This window comes from Daktulosphaira vitifoliae, unplaced genomic scaffold (genome assembly GCF_025091365.1).
Source record: "Daktulosphaira vitifoliae isolate Bord-2020 unplaced genomic scaffold, ASM2509136v1 Scaffold_1, whole genome shotgun sequence".
Lineage (NCBI taxonomy): Eukaryota > Metazoa > Arthropoda > Insecta > Hemiptera > Phylloxeridae > Daktulosphaira > Daktulosphaira vitifoliae.
The window spans coordinates 35,185,346-35,207,484 of record NW_026099572.1 but is presented as its reverse complement, the minus strand read 5'-3'; the positions used below and the strand labels follow the sequence as shown (position 1 = coordinate 35,207,484).

The following is a 22,139-nucleotide window of genomic DNA, read 5'->3' as shown; positions in this document are numbered from 1 at the left end:
AATTAATTAATTAATTAAATAATACACTATAAGTAACGAGTTTGTTAAATTTAATAATTTTTTGTACTGTACAAAATCTTTAAAAATATTCTTACAATAATAATAGTTGAATATAATAATATACAATACCCACTATATATTTTCTTAATACTTAATTATACAAGCAAGTTATTTACATTTTCACTTTTTAAAAAGCTGTAAAGAATATACCAATTATTATTTTTAAGTGTATAATCCTCGTCGTAATCAGGTAATATTATAAATTCTGAATAATCATTTTTAATAAAAATAATTAAAAACTACTAACGAATATTAACTGGTGATTTTCTAAGCTCACTATTCAGTATCACGTATTTATTTTTAAGAGCTTACGAGATGTCTTAACATTTTTTTCTATTAAAAAAAAAACGTTCAGGATGAGTGTAATTTCCATTTATACAATACTGAGAATCATTATTCACGTCAAGCCATAATATTTTTTATTTGACTTATAAGCTTTATTGCCAATGTTATTCAATATCTGAGACTTATTTCTCCAGAAAAAGTTTTATCAAAACGTAGAAGAGTAATCATCTTCTAAGATTTTCAAAACTATTATACTTCATAATATAATATACAGTATATTATACTCTTTTTCCCTAGTGGCGTATTTGATATGACACCTCCCTTAAACAGGTTCTCTACATAATTTTTTAACATTTTTTTGTTTTTTGAATTATCTTTTCTAATTATTATATGAAGACAAAGAAAAACAAAATGTATGTATTAACTTTATAAATTTACTAAATAAATTTGAAATTATATATTTATAATTAATTTATGAATTATGTATTTATACGCCAAACTTTCATGAGTCCACCTTTTTTTTGTAAAGAAGGTAAGAATATTATTGAAATGTTCATTTAAAAGTCATTTTAAAATTTTCTTGGTGTACAAATATATATTGCCAAAAACTAAAATACTATTTTTAGCATCATTATTTACTTAATTTTTTTAATCTGATAGTTTTATCATAATTACAATAAAATGAAAAGGAGGATGACAAAGTTCTGAATAAATATTACTAATTTTTATTTTCACAACAATACATGAATGTATTTATTGCAAATTATGAAATTTTGATCGTGTACCAACAAAATACTATACTACATTTATCTTTTTTCCCCCATTATTTTTCTCTACAATTAAAAATAATTTATGTTGCTATGCAAATATTTAATGACACGTTTAGAAAATATGTTATATATAGATCCTACAAATTAATAATGTTTGCTATTTTTGATATTAATTTTCAAATGTTATTTTTACTTAAATTTTTGAAATCACCTTTACGTTTTTTATATCTGTAAGTAAATAAATTATTTTATAGTCTATAAATCTATAAATTGAATACAATTAAACTACAGGTTGAATACCAACTAAATAGTGTTTAATATTTTTGTGTATTCATGGATTGTTTAAATATTACGAATTCAAATTTTGTTTAAAAAATTCGCTTTTAATCATTACTTGATCCTATGTTAAAATTACTATTCAAAATATCTATTTAGAAAAAATATATGTATATATTTATGAGTTCTTATAATATAATAAACGAAAACATTTGATAAATTACATAAAAAAGTATATAAATTTCTTAGTAAGTATTTGAATTTAAAATATTATTACTAAACAATGTCCAGACATTCAAAAATTACTACCTCTACTAAAACGTTTACCCATAACTAATATTGATTTATTGAATCATTCTAAGATATGCATCCTATTACACATTTAAATAACAACCAACGAATTTTCATGCAACGATGATAACGCCTCATAATAAATATTTTTATATCAAAAAACAAAAATTGATTAATTTTACAAGTAGTAAATAATAAAAATTCTTTTTCTCGTTACTTGAGAAAAAATTATAAAATATTAAAGTGAGCGAAAATTTTACAACAAATAAAAAGAGACTGTAATTTAATATTTCTCTATGTTTGGTGTCTAATACCGCTGTTTATTGGATTGGAACTGCTTCTCATCCTGTAGATTACATTTGACCGTTCTCGTCAATTCTTGATAGCTACACAAAAAATGTTTTTAAAATAAAAAGCAAAACAGAAATTTAATACAAATTTTCTTTAATTAACCACAATGCAATTCTACAGTTAGGGTTAAAAATTATAAAAAAAAAAGTTTTTTTGTTTTTTTAAATAATCCAAATATCTTGTAACATATTTATTAAACTCTTTAACAATATCAATGGTTTTAAAAATATTACAGAGAATTTCAAAAATTCCAAAACGGTAATTAAATGATTTGTCAACACAATGTTTTAAAATATACTTAATTAAAAATCACTTTTATAATACTTAAAATGACGCATTTCTTTATAATTGTATTTTAGAGTAATAGATCATAATCACCTATGTTTTATACTAATTATTTAACAGCTGCTTAAAATGTATTTATAAAATAAAATTTTTAAATTAAAATAATGTCTAGAGATCAAAACAATGTCATATTATTTAAAATATTTTGAGTTTTAATTTTTTAACAAATAATACACAAATTATTAAACATAACAATTAAAAATATCTATTTAACAAAATGAAAAATGAGCATTAATAGTTCATACAAATAACATAAATTTAACAACGCATATTTCAAATTTAAAAAATGGAAATGAAGAAAAATCTTTAAATTTCTAAGAATTTGAAATTATTATTTTATTATTAGTTTCATAGAATATAAGAGCTTGTCATGTATATTTATTGTACAATTAAATTGTGAAATGTTTTTCATTTAGAAAGAGATGTTTAAGAAAATGATCAACTGTAATTTAGTATTTAATATTTTATGGCTAAATTAAAGTTGCAGGATTAATTTTTGAATAAGTTTCCCAACNTGTCATGTATATTTATTGTACAATTAAATTGTGATATGTTTTTCATTTAGAAAGAGATGTTTAAGAAAATGAGCAACTGTAATTTAGTATTTAATATTTTATGGCTAAATTAAAGTTGCAGGATTAATTTTTGAATAAGTTTCCCAACAAAATTTTCAAGTAGTGTAACTATCTACCATTAGATTTCAAACTAAAAAACTGCGCACATAGCGTCTATTGCTAGTAAAAATATTTGATGACAATAAATATTAAGACTGATGGGTGGTAATATCTACACTACATGTTATTTAATAGATAAACACCTAAATTAAAGGGAAAAATGATTAATTTTCAATAATAATGTCAATGTGACTTTTTATAAAGTTTTGGAGTAAAAATAAAGATTTTATTATAACAATATATTGTTTGGTAGATACTACTAATTAATATTAAGCATACACTATTTATCTTTATAAGCCATAAGAAAAAATCTATTATTTTTATCTCAATAAAATAAAATAATCGAAAATATTCAAAGAATTTTTATAATAAATTAGCAATATAAAATTTTAGAAAAATAAAACAACACATGCACATACATTTCCTATAAACCGTGTTTGTTATACGTTGTTTTAAAAACAATGATTGTAATTAATGTNTATTTCCTATAAACCGTGTTTGTTGTACGTTGTTTTAAAAACAATGATTGTAATTAATGTTTAATAAATTGTATTTGGCGTAATTATTGTAATATTAAGTTGTTTTAATTACCAACAATTACGTGGAACTTTCAGAAAATGTCAGTATTACTAGAATGCTAAATTTTAGTCTTTTAAATTAGATGATTACTTTTTGTTATTGATTATGATCTGGTAATAGTGTTATTGGATTTATAATTTTTTATTGAGAAGACTGTTTTCCAGTTTTCTATGTAGAGCGTATTAAAATGATATACTGAAGATCTATCTATAAATAAACGAATACCATTTTTGAAATAGAAATTGTTTAAAACACCCTGTTAAGTAAATGATTGAATTTGGTCGATTGGGTTCAAAATTCATTTTCAATAAATTGTTAGATAGGAAAAAAGTTTACAGATATGATTCAGAAAACTCGACATCGGAAGCGCTAGCTCTAGAATAAGAAGTAGTCGNATGACAATAAATATTAAGTCTGATGGGTGCTAATATCTACACTACATATTATTTAATAGATAAACACCTAAATTAAAGGGAAAATGATTAATTTTCAATAATAATGTCAATGTGACTTTTTATAAAGTTTTGGAGTAAAAATAAAGATTTTATTGTAACAATATATTGTTTGGTAGATATTACTAATTAATATTAAGCATACACTATTTATCTTTATAAGCCATAAAAAAAAATCTATTATTTTTATCTCAATAAAATAAAATAATCGAAAATATTCAAAGAATTTTTATAATAAATTAGCAATATAAAATTTTAGAAAAATAAAACAACACATGCACATACATTTCCTATAAACCGTGTTTGTTATACGTTGTTTTAAAAACAATGATTGTAATTAATGTTTAATAAATTGTATTGGGCGTAATTATTGTAATATTAAGTTGTTTTAATTACCAACAATTACGTGGAACTTTCGGAAAATGTAAGTATTACTAGGATGCTAAATTTTAGTCTTTTAAATTAGATGATTACTTTTTGTTATTGATTATGATCTGGTAATAGTGTTATTGGATTTATAATTTTTTATTGAGAAGACTGTTTTCTAGTTTTCTATGTAGAGCGTATTAAAATGATATACTGAAGATCTATCTATAAATAAACGAATACCATTTTTGAAATAGAAATTGTTTAAAACACCCTGTTAAGTAAATGATTGAATTTGGTCGATTGGGTTCAAAATTCATTTTCAATAAATTGTTAGATAGGAAAAAGGTTTACAGATATGATTCAGAAAACTCGACATCGGAAGCGCTAGCTCTAGAATAAGAAGTAGTCGTACCAGCAATAAATGCTGAATCTGATGTACCTTCGCCAGTTATGAAATCTGCTACAATTAAAGTATCTTTATTTACCGACTGTGATAAAAACGAATGTTCAGTCAGCTGTGATTCATCATTCCACTTTAATTCAGTCTTATCTGGATCACCCCTCAAGCTAGCCAAATCAGCTTTTAATTGTTTGAGACGTTCTTCTTTCTAATAAAACGAATAATATTTTTAATTCAAACTAATTTGACATATATAATAGTATCTATTATAATAGTATATATTATCATATATAATAGTGTACTGAATTTAACATATGGATTTTACCTCTTTAATTTTTTGCGCAAGTTGTTTGTTTTCATCAATTAAACGCTTATATTTATCTTCNCATTTCCTATAAACCGTGTTTGTTATACGTTGTTTTAAAAACAATGATTGTAATTAATGTTTAATAAATTGTATTGGGCGTAATTATTGTAATATTAAGTTGTTTTAATTACCAACAATTACGTGGAACTTTCGGAAAATGTAAGTATTACTAGGATGCTGAATTTTAGTCTTTTAAATTAGATGATTACTTTTTGTTATTGATTATGATCTGGTAATAGTGTTATTGGATTTATAATTTTTTATTGAGAAGACTGTTTTCTAGTTTTCTATGTAGAGCGTATTAAAATGATATACTGGAGATCTATCTATAAATAAACGAATACCATTTTTGAAATAGAAATTGTTTAAAACACCCTGTTAAGTAAATGATTGAATTTGGTCGATTGGGTTCAAAATTCATTTTCAATAAATTGTTAGATAGGAAAAAGGTTTACAGATATGATTCAGAAAACTCGACATCGGAAGCGCTAGCTCTAGAATAAGAAGTAGTCGTACCAGCAATAAATGCTGAATCTGATGTACCTTCGCCAGTTATGAAATCTGCTACAATTAAAGTATCTTTATTTACCGACTGTGATAAAAACGAATGTTCAGTCAGCTGTGATTCATCATTCCACTTTAATTCAGTCTTATCTGGATCACCCCTCAAGCTAGCCAAATCAGCTTTTAATTGTTTGAGACGTTCTTCTTTCTAATAAAACGAATAATTATTTTTAATTCAAACTAATTTGATAAATATCATATACAATATGTATAATAGTGTATTGAATTTAACATATGGATTTTACCTCTTTAATTTTTTGCGCAAGTTGTTTGTTTTCATCAATTAAACGCTTATATTTATCTTCGTCTTCTTTTGACATTCCAGCGTCGGGGTTGTACTTTGATTCAGGTTTATCATGTGGATCACGAATTACTTCAATTACCTAACATTATTTTTTAACACACGATAATAAAATATCATTTTTTACTCTCGGTTGTACATCTTACTTTCGGCACAAATATTAAAGCCATCGAAAGGAAACAACAAAATATAACAGATAACGATACAAAAGCAAAACTAGCGTCTTGTTGTGATGCAGTAACTATTATTACAGGAGCTGTTATCAAACAAGTAACCACCACATTGTAAATTGACATTCCCACATAGCGCGAGTCGTTAATTTGTCTTAACTTAACGCTTCTGGTCTCATATGAAACGAATAATCCAAACAATAAAAGCAATCCTTTGTAGCTGAGGGTTAAACCTGAGTAATGCGAGTAAAATTATATATTGATGNAGTTAAACCTGAGTAATGTGAGTAAAATTATATATTGATGCAGTGGAAAATATTTATGTTTAAAAAAAATTATACATATCATAATTAAATTACAATTTATAATGGTCAAAAGAGGTATTACTTAGCCAGAAATTATGATTTTCGCTCTTGCAATGTTCTAATTCGGGCATTATTTTAACATCGTCATTGCTGTTGAGAGGATTTTCCAATGGAAAAACTTGAATATTACGCTTTAATGGATCCATACATTGCCACAAAAATAGAATTGTAATATCAACAGCCAATAANTATTTTTAATTCAAACTAATTTGATAAATATCATATACAATATGTATAATAGTGTATTGAATTTAACATATGGATTTTACCTCTTTAATTTTTTGCGCAAGTTGTTTGTTTTCATCAATTAAACGCTTATATTTATCTTCGTCTTCTTTTGACATTCCAGCGTCGGGGTTGTACTTTGATTCAGGTTTATCATGTGGATCACGAATTACTTCAATTACCTAACATTATTTTTTAACACACGATAATAAAATATCATTTTTTACTCTCGGTTGTACATCTTACTTTTGGCACAAATATTAAAGCCATCGAAAGGAAACAACAAAATATAACAGACAACGATACAAAAGCAAAACTAGCGTCTTGTTGTGATGCAGTAACTATTATTACAGGAGCTGTTATCAAACAAGTAACCACCACATTGTAAATTGACATTCCCACATAGCGCGAGTCGTTAATTTGTCTTAACTTAACGCTTCTGGTCTCATATGAAACGAATAATCCAAACAATAAAAGCAATCCTTTGTAGCTGAGGGTTAAACCTGAGTAATGTGAGTAAAATTATATATTGATGCAGTGGAAAATATTTATGTTTAAAAAAAATTATACATATCATAATTAAATTACAATTTATAATGGTCAAAAGAGGTATTACTTAGCCAGAAATTATGATTTTCGCTCTTGCAATGTTCTAATTCGGGCATTATTTTAACATCGTCATTGCTGTTGAGAGGATTTTCCAATGGAAAAACTTGAATATTACGCTTTAATGGATCCATACATTGCCACAAAAATAGAATTGTAATATCAACAGCCAATAAAAACATTACAATTGAATACATTTTCCACGGTTGCAATGCTTTCTAAAATGTTTATTTTGTTATAACGCCAATTAAGAAGAAGTAAATATATTTATTGAAAACTTTTACCCTAATAGCATTCTTTTTTTGACTTGTATGTAATCTATGAACGCGCCAAACTTTACTATACATAGCACCATAACCTAATGTGAATCCAATTGAAAGTACCNTAACCTAATGTGAATCCGATTGAAAGTACCCAAGTTTTGATCTGACATATATTTGGAAAAACAGCAGGCGAAATTATTTGACCATCTAAACCGTATAAATATATGCTGCTTAAGCTCAATACGCATCCAGATAACATTATTGTATTACAAGCAGGATAAGATTGAGCTATAACTCTAAAAGTAAAATATTTCTTCAATAAATAGTTATTAAAAATGATTTTTTATAAAAGTGTTAATTTAGTAAGTACCGTCGATGATGATTAAGTATATTAAACATAATTAAACTAATGGCTATTAGTATTCCGATAGTTGTTACTATCCATGTGCAAATTAACAATGGTATAGAAAGCGTTCGTAAAACTCGGCGAATAACAGTTCTATCTTGTGGTATTTTCCCGCCTGAAAAACAAAATGAATTAATGGTTATTAATTACGTGAAACACTAAAAAACAAACCTATCCATCTTTCTTTTTCGAACCATGTTAAATTATCAGACTGTACATCATAGTATCCTAATTTTACATATTTTCCATCGATAACTTGTTCAATTTGAGTTAACGCAATACGATCACCTTGAGAACTAAATGCCACACGCCCCTATAAAAAAATGTCATCATTATACCTCTGTTAAATTCATGTCAGTATTACATATCTTACAGATATTCCAAGAAATTGTGTTGAATTTATTGCCGAATAAATGTGATCTGCGATTTCTTTATTGTTATAATTAAAATCTGAAATTGATTTTCCTTGTTTCTCCAATATTGTCATAGTTTTATTGAAAGCTTTTATAAAATATAATCATTAAAAACTATTTTTGAATATTTTAAACCAATAATGTTTATTTTTTATAATATACCTAAAGCTACAGCCCATACGGCATCATAAGCTAATGGTGCTTCTTGATAACCTTCAGGATAACGACCACGATCAATTTCATATCCTTCTGTTCTTAAAACATTTTCCAATCTATGACGAAAATCTTCTGATGTCTGAAATAAAATTTGAACTTGCATATTAGCTATAAAAATTTCACATATAAAATTTAATAAAAAAGGTTTTAATAAGATTCAATGAATATTAGTTTAATCATTTTTTTAATATGAACAAAAAAAAGTAGCATCTTCAATTTCGCTTAATTAATATTTATGTATTACCATTCCAGATACTGTTTTTTGATTAGTATTTTGATTCCACATTAAAGCTTCAGTGGTGATATGGCCTTCCGCAGCTATCCTCATTTGTTCTTTAGTACATTCAACACCTTCTTTATCCAAATTAACTTCGAACCAGTTGTCTTCATACCATCCTATTTATTATAAATACATTTTATATACTCCCAATGCTTAAAAATCTACATAACACTACTTATATTTGAAACTTTATATTTACCTATAAAGAACCAAACATAAGCTTTTCCATACATTTGTTGTTTATATATTTCACAAAGAACTTTTCTGGCAGCCACGACATAAAATAGTCCTACAATGATTCTTGCATCCTGCCTTCGTAAATTTTTAACAGCATCGGTGGGATCACTTAGAAAGCTTTGTCTTGTAATTATTTCAATTCCATTTTGTTTACAACGTGTTTCTATGTCTTCCATTGTCTGAAAGTTTTCAATAATTTCAAAATGAATACTTTTTATAAATATTATAAAGTCTAAATAACCTACAGAAATGAACACCTCTTCAGTTTGTTGAAGAATTGCAATCCTATACCATCCAAACTTTTTCATTAACGTGATTCTGGTTGGGCTATGAACGGTAGCCGAAGGATGCGTTCTAAATAATGTAGGAAAACGATTTCGATCTGACAATGCTGGCGAACTAGCACCATAACAAAGCTGAAATATTTTTTTAATTAAAAATATGAATTCACTACAAAAATTATCTCACTAGAGTAATGTAATAATTTTTACTTACAACAACTAAATTCCACATTTTGGCCGCTTCTGCGACTGTTGTACACACAGTACTACAACCAGCCAATAACATTAGCTTTTGTGGTTTATTGTATAATAAATCATACAAAACCGAAGCACTAAGTCCAGGATCACACTAAAATGTTCAATACAAATAAAAAAATTATTTTAATATTTAGCTTAATAAAATATACATGTTTCTTTTGAGTCTTAAAAAAAATTATTTTGATTGAAATTATGTTTATCTATATTATTATATTATTGTTAACTAATTATTTTTATCTATTTTTCAAACAACTTTTATAGATAAATTACATAATTAATTCATCTATAAAATATAGGAATATATGTATTTTATGTCTATTTAAAAATTATAAAAAAGGGAGTAAATTTTTTGAATTGGTCCTTTCAGACACAAACCACAATTATTTGTTTGTGGAGTTTAATGTTTATTTAACTCTTTTATATTTTATTACAAATATTTTTGTATTGTAAATAACAAATACACCTTTAAAATAAATTTCGAATGAGATAAAAAAAGAGAAAATAGAATAAAAAATTAAAACTACTTATTTTAAATAAAAATTACTCTTTCCCTTATTACCATTCTTTTCGTACACGTATTATTGGTATTACTAGTAAAAAACATTTTTTATCAATTCCTTTAAATTTTATTTTTAGCACATTATTATTTCATCAAAAAGGGGTCTAACCTTTATATCTATCATATTTAATACTCGTGCATACACGTAGTAAGATAATGTATAATTTTTAAGTCAGCGTTAAAATCTATTTTAGTAGTAAACATGTATAATTGACTCAAGCTAAAAGTACGTATGAAATATTATTACGTCATATTAATATTATATAGAGGCCGATAAAAACTTAAGTTACGCCCACTTATTTTATTATGGTTGAAGATAAAACTAATAATTTGTTACCTTTCTATTATAAAAGCTAACAACTATTAGTGGCTAATATAAAAATTATAGATTATTAACTACACAAAATATAAAAGAAAACAATTTTATTTTATTCTTGAAAATTACTTTAGTAGTAGTTAAATATTCCATAGGGTGGTTTATGAAGAACATAATAAAAATTGACTTACTTCGCTATCATTCCAATGTAACTTGAGTTGATATTCAGAAAGGACACTATTCTTGTTAACGTCTTCTAAAGCAAGCCGGACAGCTGGCTCACAAGCTTGTCCTCCTTGCCATCCTCCTTTTCCATTAATAGGAAAGATGCCACCGATATGTAACACTTTATCATCCTGTTGTAAAGAAGACTGTACGCTGGTGAAAATCAACAAAAACAAAAGCAATATGAAATTTAACAACATATTGTAACTGATTTTATATTCGACCCGTGGAGGTCGTAGTTTTATTAAATTATATGTAAATAATGACGATCATGGTTAATAATTTTGTTTGGAAAGTTCTAACAAAGAGCGGAGTAAACCACATAGCTTGCGTTTCGCCACTACGACTGGGCGATTTGTGGGGATTGGAGCGCTACGATCGTATTGATTTTTTTCCCGGGTCTAAAGTATGATATATCTATACATACATTTCCAAAAGTTTACGGTACAAACATCATCCTCTTACTATAACTGTATAACTATACTAGTTATAAATATTTAAACTTGTTTAACGACTTGAAAGATATAAACTGTGTGATACAGCACAAAAATACTTTAATATTATATTGTATAACACTTAAAAGTGTTTAATTTAAAATAATTAAATAAATTTCATGAATAAGTTTTACACAAACTATAAATCAGCAAGTTTAAAAATTACATGTCTTCTACAATACAAATTTAATTTTTTCATTATTGCATTTACATATTATTTTTTTAAGTCAAACAAAAATTAAAATGTAAAAATATTTATATATATTAATCTTATTTATTTTTAATAGTATATTATTTTAATCTAATTAAAACTCCATAATATGTATGTTAAAAGTTGAAAGAGTTCCTTAATTTCAGGGACTAGGGCCATAGTTCTTTATAGGTTCGGGTTCTATAAAAGTTTATCTTAAGATACTGTAATTGTTCTGTTTTTTCGTACTTATAATATTATTTTTCCATAAAAGGTTTCAATCCAAAATGATTAATTAAATTATTGCTCAAAAACCTTCTCAGGATTTTGTCTTGGGGGATATACGTGTAATAAATTTTCACTACAATTATAAGAAGAACGATCGTCCTTAAAACGAAAATAATTACAAAATTAAAGTATATTTTTTCTCTGGGAAAGGTTAGTAAATATTTTTCTTATTAATATTCGCCCCTAGATTAAACTAACAAAAAATACCTTAGACCTGATATGAATTGATAGATTAACCGTCCTCTAGTTTATTGTAATTAAATAAATGTCTCATAGGGTTAAAAACTATTCAGAATAAAAAAATGAAAAATTAAAACAAATTATCTAGTTTAACTAAAAACCCCTTCAGATTTTAATACGGAATTTATATTAATATATATTAATTAATCTTTGAGTTATTGCACTATCATCTTGTTGATACGATGTTAGTCATTATGCGAATAAAAACCTAAAAACCTTTATCTTTAAGAAATAAGTAAATAAAAATAGGTTCCGGTAAATTTCTTGTCATTAACTTGTTTTAGTTTGTTGATGATTGCTCCAGTACTAGCGTACAATATTAGTTAAATATACTTCAAAAATATTCTTTTATTAAATCATTTTCAAGCTGCTGACTATATTCTCTCAGTAATGATTGATGAATGGTCTCGTTATTATTGTGTAAATACATAATGGTTATATCCTTTTGTTTTAATTGTACAAACGTAGCATTGAATACATCTCGATTATCTAAGGTGATTACAAGAAACTGAATTTTAATGAGAAAATAACAAAACTTATGCGAAAATAAATATTTTAAAAATAGTTCTCATAGCATAACACTATATTGAAAACGATTGTTTTTGAACAGAGGTCACAACCATGTTTTTTAACTGGTAATAATTGGTATGTCATATTTGTGTAGTATTTGTCTGCGTTGTCGTTCAGTTTGTATGTCGATTTTAAGTTGTTCGATATGTCATTTAGTCTTCTCGCCAAAGTGATTGCGTGTTTATTATGTTTAAATGGCTGTTTAAGTGAACTCAGAATGGTATACCACTGGGATAAAATTAAACTATCGACAAATGGTAGAGAGCTAACTAACTTAGAACCGTATATACCCGAAAATAATATTGTACATCGGCTAAGGATATGGAACAACACACTGTATTTTGCTGTTCCGAGATTCAGACCTGGTGTACCAGCAACGTTATGTCAGAGTTCTAAGGTGGACGTAGTCGAACCATTTCCGTTATTAGGTTTTCAAACCGTAGNTATCCGTCATTAGGTTTTCAAACCGTAGGAAACTGCTTCGGTTTACAGAATATCAAAGATATCGAAGTGGATCATCTAGGACAACTATGGGCATTAGACGTCGGAAAAGTGTACGACATGTACCAAGCCAACTATACGTGTGATCCTAAATTAGTGGTAATTGATCTTAGATCAAATAAAATTGTTCGGTCAGCAATTTTGCCAAAGTCCATGTTCACAATTCAAAGTGTACTCAGTGGCCTCACAATTGACTTAAAAACTATGATGGCCATAATCACCGATTTAGGACCTGACCCAGGTTTTATTGCGTACAACTTTCAAACAGGAATCTACCAAAAGTTTAGTTGTCAAATTCTGTATGGAAAGAAAGGTTACGATGAGGCTCAAATGGTGGTCTCAGCTATCGATAGCTTATTATATTTTACAACGGTACAACTGGACAAACTTTACACAATACCAATGAGTGTATTTGATGCATCATTACTAATTGATGTTAGCCATCATGTTAATAATCAAGGATTTAAACCAGATAAGTCAACGGCTATGACATTTGATACAGCCGGAAATTTGTTTTTAGCAATGCCAAAAAAAATAATAGTTTGGAATACACTTAGACACAACTTTGAAGTTACAGAGCTATACACACAAGATATAAGGCTAGAATGGATTACTAGCTTGGCATTCGATACACATGGATTTATATGGATAACTACATCAGCTTTTAGAAGTTTTCTAGATGGGTCAGAACCAAGAAAACCTAATATGAAAATATACAAAAGATATTGCGGTACTACTGCATTTGCGCTCCAAGGCACATTTTCTCCAATGAATACATCAAATTTAACTAATTCAGCAAACAGAAAAAATATACAAAATATTTATACCTTAATAGCTATTTTTTTAACTGTATTAAATTTCTGTTAACCAATAAAAATGACGTAATATTGAGTGAATTTCTTAGGTAAATTGAGTTAATAACGTTAAATAACTCAATAAACATTAACTATCAATGTTAATAATTAGAAAAGTTATTATTACGGATACACAAGTACTCTTTTTAATTAGTTTTATTTATTCTGCATGTAAAAGTTGTTTTATAACCATAATATTTTCCATACTCGAGGGTTATTTGTTTTGAAACTTCCTTCAGATAATTAAATTGACTAATTATCCCTTAAATGTAAATAATAATTTTGAATAATGGGAGATTTTAGTCTACATTCAAATAAAAAATTTTTTATAATGTGTTTTAATGAAATTATTTGAAGAATAATCGAACAAAAACCAATTTTTTAAAATTTACAAAATCACAGTTTTTCGTTTATTAGATATTGTAGCTACTTCCTTTTATTAGAAAGTTTATAGGCATTATTCAAATAAAAGTATTAATAGTGCTTTTAAAAATTTAACGTCCGTGTGTTTTTTTTCTAATAATTTATACTTGATATTTGTACAAAATCATTTTTTAATTATCACCTTAATACTTATTAAAATTAAGGTCAGTTGTTAATTTTCTCTTTCGGTATATAATTTTAATAGACAACAAAACATGTTTATATGTATAAAATAAAATTTATTTTAAAATTAAAAAATAGGTTTTATTTAAAAAAAAAAGTAATTTTTATTTCATAATTACTACTCTTTTGGTAAGTGTTGGTTAAAATTAAAAAAATATCAGACTTGTTTACTGTAAAATTAGTTTATATTAACTCAACATTGATAAATGTTAATATAAATATTAATAAATGTAATGAATTAAAAATAGAACAATTAAATAACTTTTTATTTATTAAAATGATTAATCTAATTGGTGAGCTATTAGAATTTTTAAGCATTTATTAAGAAGCAAAAGTTTTTTTTATTGTTTTTAATTGTTACTGTAAATTTTGTGGTAGAGATTTCCAGAAACACTCATTTCTCATTTATTTTAATGTTAATGTCAAAAATATTTAAATACAAAATTAAGCTCTTATTTAACATACATTTCAATAAACATAAATACAGCCAAGAGAAGTAACATTAATAAAGATAAAGAGTTTTAATTCAATTTAACATCCAATTTTTCATTATAAATGTCAGAAGAATTTTTTTCTCCTGATTCTAATTGTACTGTTACTGGTCCATCATTTAGAATTTCAACTTCCATTTTACCTCCAAAAACTCCATCTGAAATTCATTACACACATTTAAATAGAAAATCAAAATAGTATGAAATATTATTTGAACATCAAAGATCATTTTTATACATCAAACTTAACAATAAAAACTGATCAATATTCTGGTTAATTTTGATATTATTAATACGTAAAAGAATTAATAAATAGTTTATAAATATGTAACTATTTGTAATATTACCTTTAATTTTGGTTTCACTATAAAAATTTTTCAAAGAATCTAAAAAATATTGGTAATTTTGACGAGCATTATCACCTGGCATAGCCTGATGAAAGTCCAGTTTATTACCTTTCAACTTATAACATAATGTAAATTGACTAATAGATAAGATCTCATATCCCATATCAACAACATTAGCATGCCATTTTTTACCTTCATCATCAAAAAGCCGGAGTTTTAAAATTTTTTGAACCCTAAAATAAATACAGCATCAATTCTATGAAATAAATTTTATTTACACAATTTATACGAATAATAACACAAAAAATTTTAATTCTTACATTTTACAATTGAAAATGGAAATTAAATTTATCAAACTCACTAACATATAATCAATATCAGTTCTTTGGTCAAATTTATGCAATCCAACTAGTAAGCATAAACCATTTTTTATTGAATTTACTTCTTGGCTATCAACTAAAAATTAAATAGAATTAAATACAGAAGTAATAACTATCAGCATTAAATATTATAATTGTTATTTAAAAATCATAAGAGTATGAATATTTCAAATTATTTTAAAAGTATAACCTACCTGTAACTTTAGCTCTCAAAACGCGTTGCACAACTACTTTCATATTATCTTATAAAAAAAAATATGAAATTCAATATTAATAAAATAATGTATAACGCAATATCTATTTTTATGTCACGAGTCAATCAGAATAATTAATGTAATACAGCTAAGCTCTATAGATAGATTTTAATTACAAATCTAAAGTATTTTTGCTTAGATAGAGGTATTCTGGGAAGATAATATGTGATATTTGGACATATTAAGAGGAAAATTGAATTTGACCCTAAATTTTGCTAAATTATAATATATACAATTGCAAGTATGATTTCCTAAAGACGTCTAAGGATTTTTATCAGTTTCCATTTATTATTTGAAAAAGTTTTAGTACTTGATGATAATATTGCTTTTATTATGATAACAACTAAGTTATTTACCACTTGTAGCGCTAGAATTCTAGTGTAAAATGAAATTTATCTGAAAACCAGAATTTCATTTTTTTTTTTTTTTTAAAAGTAATAATACTAAGTATCTCTTAGATAGATGTCATTAGAATCCGAACCAAGTGTCATAGCTGGGAGGCTTAGGTAACATTACTCCTCCCATTGACGCCAATTGGAATTTCTAAAATAAAGTAATGAATAAAAAAATAAAATTTTAAAATATGGAACTGTGTAATTTTTTTCATTATACTCATTTTGAAATTCTGACTAAGCCACTATTCGAATCTGTACCTATGGAAAACTATGATTCCAATCCCTGGTCTTATTATACCTAAAATTTTAAGAATTAAAAAAATGATTTTAATTACTAAGATCCTAATGAATATTAATTTGAAAACTCAAGTTTTTAAAAATTGTAAATAAGCACACAATTTACTTGTTTACTTAGATATGTCTGAATTATATATAGTTAATTAGATATACCCCATTCAAATTACGTATTCAATGAATCTTATAAATTTAAGTAAATTTTATTAAGTAGAAACTTACTTAACTTAACTTGTTAGTTAGACTGATGTGCATTAGAGATAACGTGAGTTACCTGAAGATTGTCATACGACAGGTAAGAGCGGCTCACACTTTTGTCGACCGTTTAGAAAAAAAAGACTAATTTGCATTGTTTTATTGCATACAATTATATATAATAGGTAATATATTTATTGACATTCCAATAATTTCACATCATTCATTTAAACAGAGGCGAATGAGGAGGACTAGCGCTTTTCACTAGGTAATGCGCGCGCTTACCCCGAGCAACCATATAACGCATGGAAGTTTTGGTAGTATTTGTCGGGTATTCGCATCTCATAGCACCACTCTTATTGATCCGCTCCAAGTTGGACCCCCACTGACGACGTAGCCTGCTTTACTACTGCTGTCGTCGTCGTCTACCTGTGGAGCACAGTAGACACAGTCATTTATGCGGGTCATATCGCTTAAAAAGGTAATTAAAAACAAAAATTGAAAGCGGGTTAACACGTTGAAAAAGTAAAACACTCATAATCATATAAAAATATGTAATTACCGCCTAATTAAAATACAAACATATTTTAAAAATTGCACGAATGTTATTTTGACAAAATGACACAGTTATAGAAAACAACCCATATGGGTTAACTCATGATCATTTATCGGACTTTTTAGTATACTTGCAGACTCTGCTTCTCCTGCATTTTATTATAAAAATTTTTTGTTTTAATCTACAGATATATGAAAAATTTCATCATTATGGCAATGCACGGTATCGTTCTCTTTTTAGCAATGGTTCCTATATGCGTCATCGCATATGGCAAATTTTCCGAAAATATCAAAGTAAGTTAAAAAGCTCAATATTTAATATTAAAATTTTACTTTTATCAATAAAACTTTGAACTAAATCAAATAAGTAATTCACTTACTAAACGTTTAACAAAAAAAATAGTTAGGAAGCCGTCTAACAAATACTATTTTGTTTTAAGTCTGTATGTTCAATTCAGATTTTAATTGAAATGTATAATAAAAAGTACTAAGTAAAAATATTATCTTTACCGATAAGTTGTCGCCTGAGAATGAAAACGTTCTAACGAAGAAACAGATGTTTTTTCAATGAATCGTTTTTAAAAATAAAATTATTTTATAGTTATATAGAACTTTAAATTTGTTTATGTAAGTTAACTCGCTATTTAAAAAGAGTAACGAATTCATTCAAGACTAAAAAGATGCGTATTTAATTTTTGAATGTAATAATTGAGAAAAAAAAAATAAAAATGATTATGTTAGAACCTTTTCATTTTTTGGTTACGAACTCCAACTCTAGAATTAGTTAAACAATTATTATCTACTTTTTATTTTGACAGTAAATGTATTTACAATCTATACTCTACAGTACCGGTATTAGTATTTTCAGCAATTTTTCATTGGAAAAGAAATATTTTGTCGCTCCATATTTAACGTACTACTTTTTTTTTAAGTGACCAGCAAAAAATAAAAAACCTTTTTAACTTATAAAAATATAATGGTACATGATATTTGACACATGACAATAGCATTTTCCTGACAGAAATGTTATGTGTCGTCGCACACGTTGGTTAAATTTAAATCCGATATTGTTATATAAAACATTGTGTAAATTATACAATATATAAAAATGTATAAAAACATTTAATATGAAATTCATTGTAAATTAAATGTGTAAGTTATTTATAATTTTGTAGAGCTCTGAGTACATGCGAACAAAACTCTTAGAAAATGTCATCAACCAACTTGAAAAAGAAATAGCTAAGTCAGAAATAAATAATAAGTATCTACAGTTAGGTCAAATGAAAAATTCATATCAAGATTCGGAAAACTTTATGGATTATGAGGATGATATTGAGGAAACTAACATAATGCCGGCTATCCGGGATAACGAATATTTACAACACAGTACTTTATGGGGTGCACATTATGTAAGCGGTAAGTTCTATTGAAAATATACATATTGATGTCTTAGGTAATGATGTAAATTAACAACATGTTATTTGAGAAATAGGTGGCGCAGGAGAAGGAATTCAAACTTTAAATCCAGAAAATCCTTTAAAAAATAAAAATGAAGTAAAAACAGATTCTACACTACCTGCTTATTGCAATCCACCAAATCCATGTCCTGTTGGTTATACAGGTATGAATATAATCTTTCTAATCATACTTCTATGTTATATTAATTGATTATTTCGTTTAAATATGTAATAGTGTAATTAAAAAATGAAATTAATTTTAATTAAAAAGTTTCATGTTAATATGAGAACATTGGAGTGTTAAGAGTTGGTAAAGAGGGTCAAGTGTATTTTTTACTGGCCATATGAAGATTTAAAAGTATTTGTTGATTTTTTGAAAATTTTTATTATTGTTTACCCCTCCACATTTAAATTTGTAAAAACGTGTTTGAATGAGAATAATGAAGATAAAAATAATTTTGTTATTTTAAAGGCTATATTTTAATTATTCATAAAATATTACAGAGGAAGATGGTTGTATAATTGATTTTGAAAATACAGCAGCATTTAGTCGAGAATATCAAGAATCACAAGAATGTATGTGTGATTCTGAACATATGTTTGATTGTGGTCGAGCAAATTCTGTCAACAAGAATAATGTTGATGTAGATGAATTAGTCAGAAAATTTCAAGTAATAATATAATAAAAAAAATGCAAAAATATAATTTTAATGTTTTTCTTTTTAAGGTCGAGGATGAACATAAAAACTTAGTAGCAAAAAAATTTCATGTGAAAAAGGTAGATTTAGTATTAATTTAGCTAATTTAATATTAAATAATTTGAAAAATGTTTAACAGTTTGACTATTTTAACACTAAATTTTATCAAACTATTGTATAAATATTTATTTTTAGGCGTTTAATCCGTATTTACAAGGAGAGTTTCTTCCTATTGCAGCCAAAAAAGGAATTGGATTTTAATTTGAAATTTTATTCATATTAAAAATACATCTATTCTGAAATAGAGATTCTCATCTTAACAGTGTCAAAAATAGAACTTCAATACATACATTTTTATATTATGATTTTATCAATAAGGATACTTTTTATTTCTTCCAATAAATTAACTTTTATCAATAATTTTTTAAATCAGTAAGTGTAACATATACTTATTTATTATTTGAATAATTGCATTAAATAGAATGTGTATACCATAAATGATAAAATAAATTATGTTAAATATACCAATAAAAAACTTGACCAGATAAATTAAATTAAATATTTATTTTGGTACAATATTAAAAAAAACTATTTTTATAGACTAGAAAAATATTTTTTTAATTCATTTAAAATGTCTTTAGAGTTATAATGATTTGGATAAACTTCAAGAGATTTCTTTATCATCACATAGCTAGATTGGTGATCACCTTCCTGAAAATAATTATCATTGCTATAATACTAGTATATAAGTAACAGTACTATATTGACTTTTTTTGAAATTCATTCAATGAAAACTCAAGAATATCTAATAAACATTTAACATATACGTTATTTGTATATTTATAAAGATATAAGTATAAAACTGAATTACCTCTTGAGCTAATATAGCTTTATTATAAAATGGTTCATAAAGATGATCTTCTGCAGCAATAGCTGAATTTAATAATGATTTAGCTTTAGAAATGTCATTTTTGAACCACTGTAATACAGCAAGGTTGTTGAGAACTGCAGCATGGGAACTATTTATAGATAATGCTAAATGCAAACAATTTTCAGCTATATCTAAATCTCCAAATCCCTACATAACATAATTTTTTTTATTTATTAATACATTAGTTAAATATTTTATAAAATAATTCACTCCTGAAGCAATAATTTAAGTTCAATATTGTATAAATTCAAAATTTTAAATGTCATTATTTTTTTTACAATAAATTTATAATTTGACACTTTCTACAGTAATCATTGATTCATTATAATTAACAATGCTATACTATATAACTTATTTATAAGTATATGCAACATATATTTGATTAATTTGTGAATTTTTACATCAATAACATATATTTCACTTAATGTAAATGTTTAACAAACACTACATTTTGTATAGGATGTAGTTAAATAAATTTGGATTTACCCACATTTAATGAAGTTTTTTTTTTTTGAAATTAGGATTCAATATGTTATTTATATTTAAAAAAATGAACACCTAATTACTTTAACTTTAACGTTATTAAATCTATCTAAACATTAATTATTCAATAGAGAGGCTGTTATTTATGAATTGTGTGAGTATAAATATAAAATACTTACAATAGCCACATGACTAATATTATACCATACATCTGCAGCATTATCATCTAAAGCAAGTCGTAGAGCATTTTCAAAGCAGACCACAACTACATCAAATTGTTGGGCATAAAAAGAACATAACCCTAAGTTGTTGAATATTTCAGTATTATATAATCCCATTTGCAGCAATCTCCTGAAATATTTAATAATAAATACTATAAAAATGGTCTACTAAAAATTGAATTGAATATAATATTAACGTTTATCATAAAAATTAAAACAAGGCTTGAAGCTTTAAGCAAAGGTATATAAAACAAGTAAAAGTGAAAATTGTTTTTCTTTGCTCGTCTATTTGAAAAAAATATTTAAATAATCTTTTTTTGGAGAAAAATAATTCTTACCAAGTTGCTGAAAATTCTAAAATTGGTACTGATTGGAATAGTTTTCTATACTCTATACTTCTAATTTTCTATTTAAAAACAGATACTTTTTTTTTTATAACTTAAAATTAGTCCAAAATTTATCTAATATTATAATGAAATCAATTCATTAAAAAATATAGTTGGCTTAATGTACTAATTAGTATTATTTTTACTAAATATATTAAGAAGCACCATTTTAGAATTTGTTTGTATTATAGTTTTACGCCTAACTTATGAAGTTTTTAACAGGTTGTTAGTATATTATCCTTATAATATTTAGTTAGTATCAACCTTCAAAAGACTCCAGGGAAAAAAACAGCATGAATGAAGAAGTCATTACTGAAACTGAGGCGTATTTTAAGGGCAAAGATAAATTGTTCTATTTGAAATGCATAAAAATGTTAGAATGACACTGGAATGAATGTACATTCT

The 22,139-nt window shown here is 25.6% G+C and overlaps 5 protein-coding genes across 25 annotated transcripts; 2 read left to right on the top strand and 3 right to left on the bottom strand.

Moving 5' to 3' along the window:
- Positions 1–1,809: 1,809 nt before the first annotated feature.
- Positions 1,810–11,245, bottom strand: LOC126893483 (gamma-aminobutyric acid type B receptor subunit 1-like). Of its 15 annotated transcripts, none has more exons than XM_050670986.1 (16): positions 10,871–11,245; positions 9,761–9,895; positions 9,511–9,681; positions 9,228–9,444; positions 8,993–9,144; positions 8,695–8,827; positions 8,493–8,620; positions 8,291–8,432; positions 8,084–8,234; positions 7,840–8,009; positions 7,735–7,808; positions 7,461–7,668; positions 7,091–7,347; positions 6,889–7,026; positions 5,809–5,931; positions 1,810–2,068 (listed from the first exon to the last, which is right to left on the bottom strand). In XM_050670986.1, exons 1-16 carry the CDS (start codon positions 11,102–11,104, stop codon positions 2,036–2,038), a joined length of 2,466 nt encoding a protein of 821 aa, XP_050526943.1. In that variant the 5' UTR covers positions 11,105–11,245; the 3' UTR covers positions 1,810–2,035. The 15 variants fall into 15 exon arrangements, with proteins under 15 accessions (XP_050526943.1, XP_050527748.1, XP_050522907.1 ...); XM_050671791.1 differs by lacking the exon at positions 5,809–5,931 and adding an exon at positions 4,938–5,060; XM_050666950.1 differs by lacking the exon at positions 6,889–7,026 and adding an exon at positions 6,029–6,166 and having other exon boundaries at positions 5,736–5,931.
- Positions 11,246–12,738: 1,493 nt separating this feature from the next.
- On the top strand, positions 12,739–14,078 carry LOC126902829 (uncharacterized). Its single transcript, XM_050680903.1, has 2 exons — positions 12,739–13,078; positions 13,111–14,078. The coding sequence occupies exons 1-2, from the start codon at positions 12,832–12,834 to the stop codon at positions 14,052–14,054; spliced, it is 1,191 nt and encodes a 396-aa protein (XP_050536860.1). The 5' UTR covers positions 12,739–12,831; the 3' UTR covers positions 14,055–14,078.
- A 950-nt stretch (positions 14,079–15,028) lies between these two features.
- LOC126899715 (D-aminoacyl-tRNA deacylase-like) lies at positions 15,029–17,325 on the bottom strand. 4 transcript variants are annotated; one of them, XM_050675227.1, is made up of 5 exons: positions 17,289–17,325; positions 16,060–16,107; positions 15,851–15,941; positions 15,486–15,718; positions 15,029–15,296 (listed from the first exon to the last, which is right to left on the bottom strand). In XM_050675227.1, the coding sequence occupies exons 1-5, from the start codon at positions 17,308–17,310 to the stop codon at positions 15,169–15,171; spliced, it is 522 nt and encodes a 173-aa protein (XP_050531184.1). In that variant the 5' UTR covers positions 17,311–17,325; the 3' UTR covers positions 15,029–15,168. The 4 variants fall into 4 exon arrangements, with proteins under 4 accessions (XP_050531184.1, XP_050531996.1, XP_050533605.1 ...); XM_050676039.1 differs by lacking the exon at positions 17,289–17,325 and adding an exon at positions 17,083–17,268 and having other exon boundaries at positions 15,806–15,941; XM_050677648.1 differs by lacking the exon at positions 17,289–17,325 and adding an exon at positions 17,031–17,049 and having other exon boundaries at positions 15,806–15,941.
- LOC126898419 (neuroendocrine protein 7B2-like) lies at positions 17,320–20,472 on the top strand. 3 transcript variants are annotated; one of them, XR_007702313.1, is made up of 8 exons: positions 17,320–17,484; positions 17,747–17,852; positions 18,734–18,974; positions 19,051–19,179; positions 19,520–19,686; positions 19,743–19,793; positions 19,909–20,145; positions 20,355–20,472. XR_007702313.1 is itself a non-coding variant. In XM_050674021.1 (7 exons), exons 2-7 carry the CDS (start codon positions 17,751–17,753, stop codon positions 19,972–19,974), a joined length of 756 nt encoding a protein of 251 aa, XP_050529978.1. In that variant the 5' UTR covers positions 17,441–17,484; positions 17,747–17,750; the 3' UTR covers positions 19,975–20,212. The 3 variants fall into 3 exon arrangements, 2 of the variants coding, with proteins under 2 accessions (XP_050529978.1, XP_050529192.1); XM_050674021.1 differs by lacking the exon at positions 20,355–20,472 and having other exon boundaries at positions 17,441–17,484; positions 19,909–20,212; XM_050673235.1 differs by lacking the exons at positions 17,320–17,484; positions 20,355–20,472 and adding an exon at positions 17,553–17,683 and having other exon boundaries at positions 19,909–20,212.
- LOC126901734 (tetratricopeptide repeat protein 8-like) lies at positions 20,259–21,503 on the bottom strand. 2 transcript variants are annotated; one of them, XM_050679652.1, is made up of 3 exons: positions 21,307–21,503; positions 20,585–20,791; positions 20,259–20,518 (listed from the first exon to the last, which is right to left on the bottom strand). In XM_050679652.1, the coding sequence occupies exons 1-3, from the start codon at positions 21,463–21,465 to the stop codon at positions 20,498–20,500; spliced, it is 387 nt and encodes a 128-aa protein (XP_050535609.1). In that variant the 5' UTR covers positions 21,466–21,503; the 3' UTR covers positions 20,259–20,497. The 2 variants fall into 2 exon arrangements, with proteins under 2 accessions (XP_050535609.1, XP_050534837.1); XM_050678880.1 differs by having other exon boundaries at positions 20,259–20,424; positions 21,307–21,502.
- Positions 21,504–22,139: the final 636 nt, after the last annotated feature.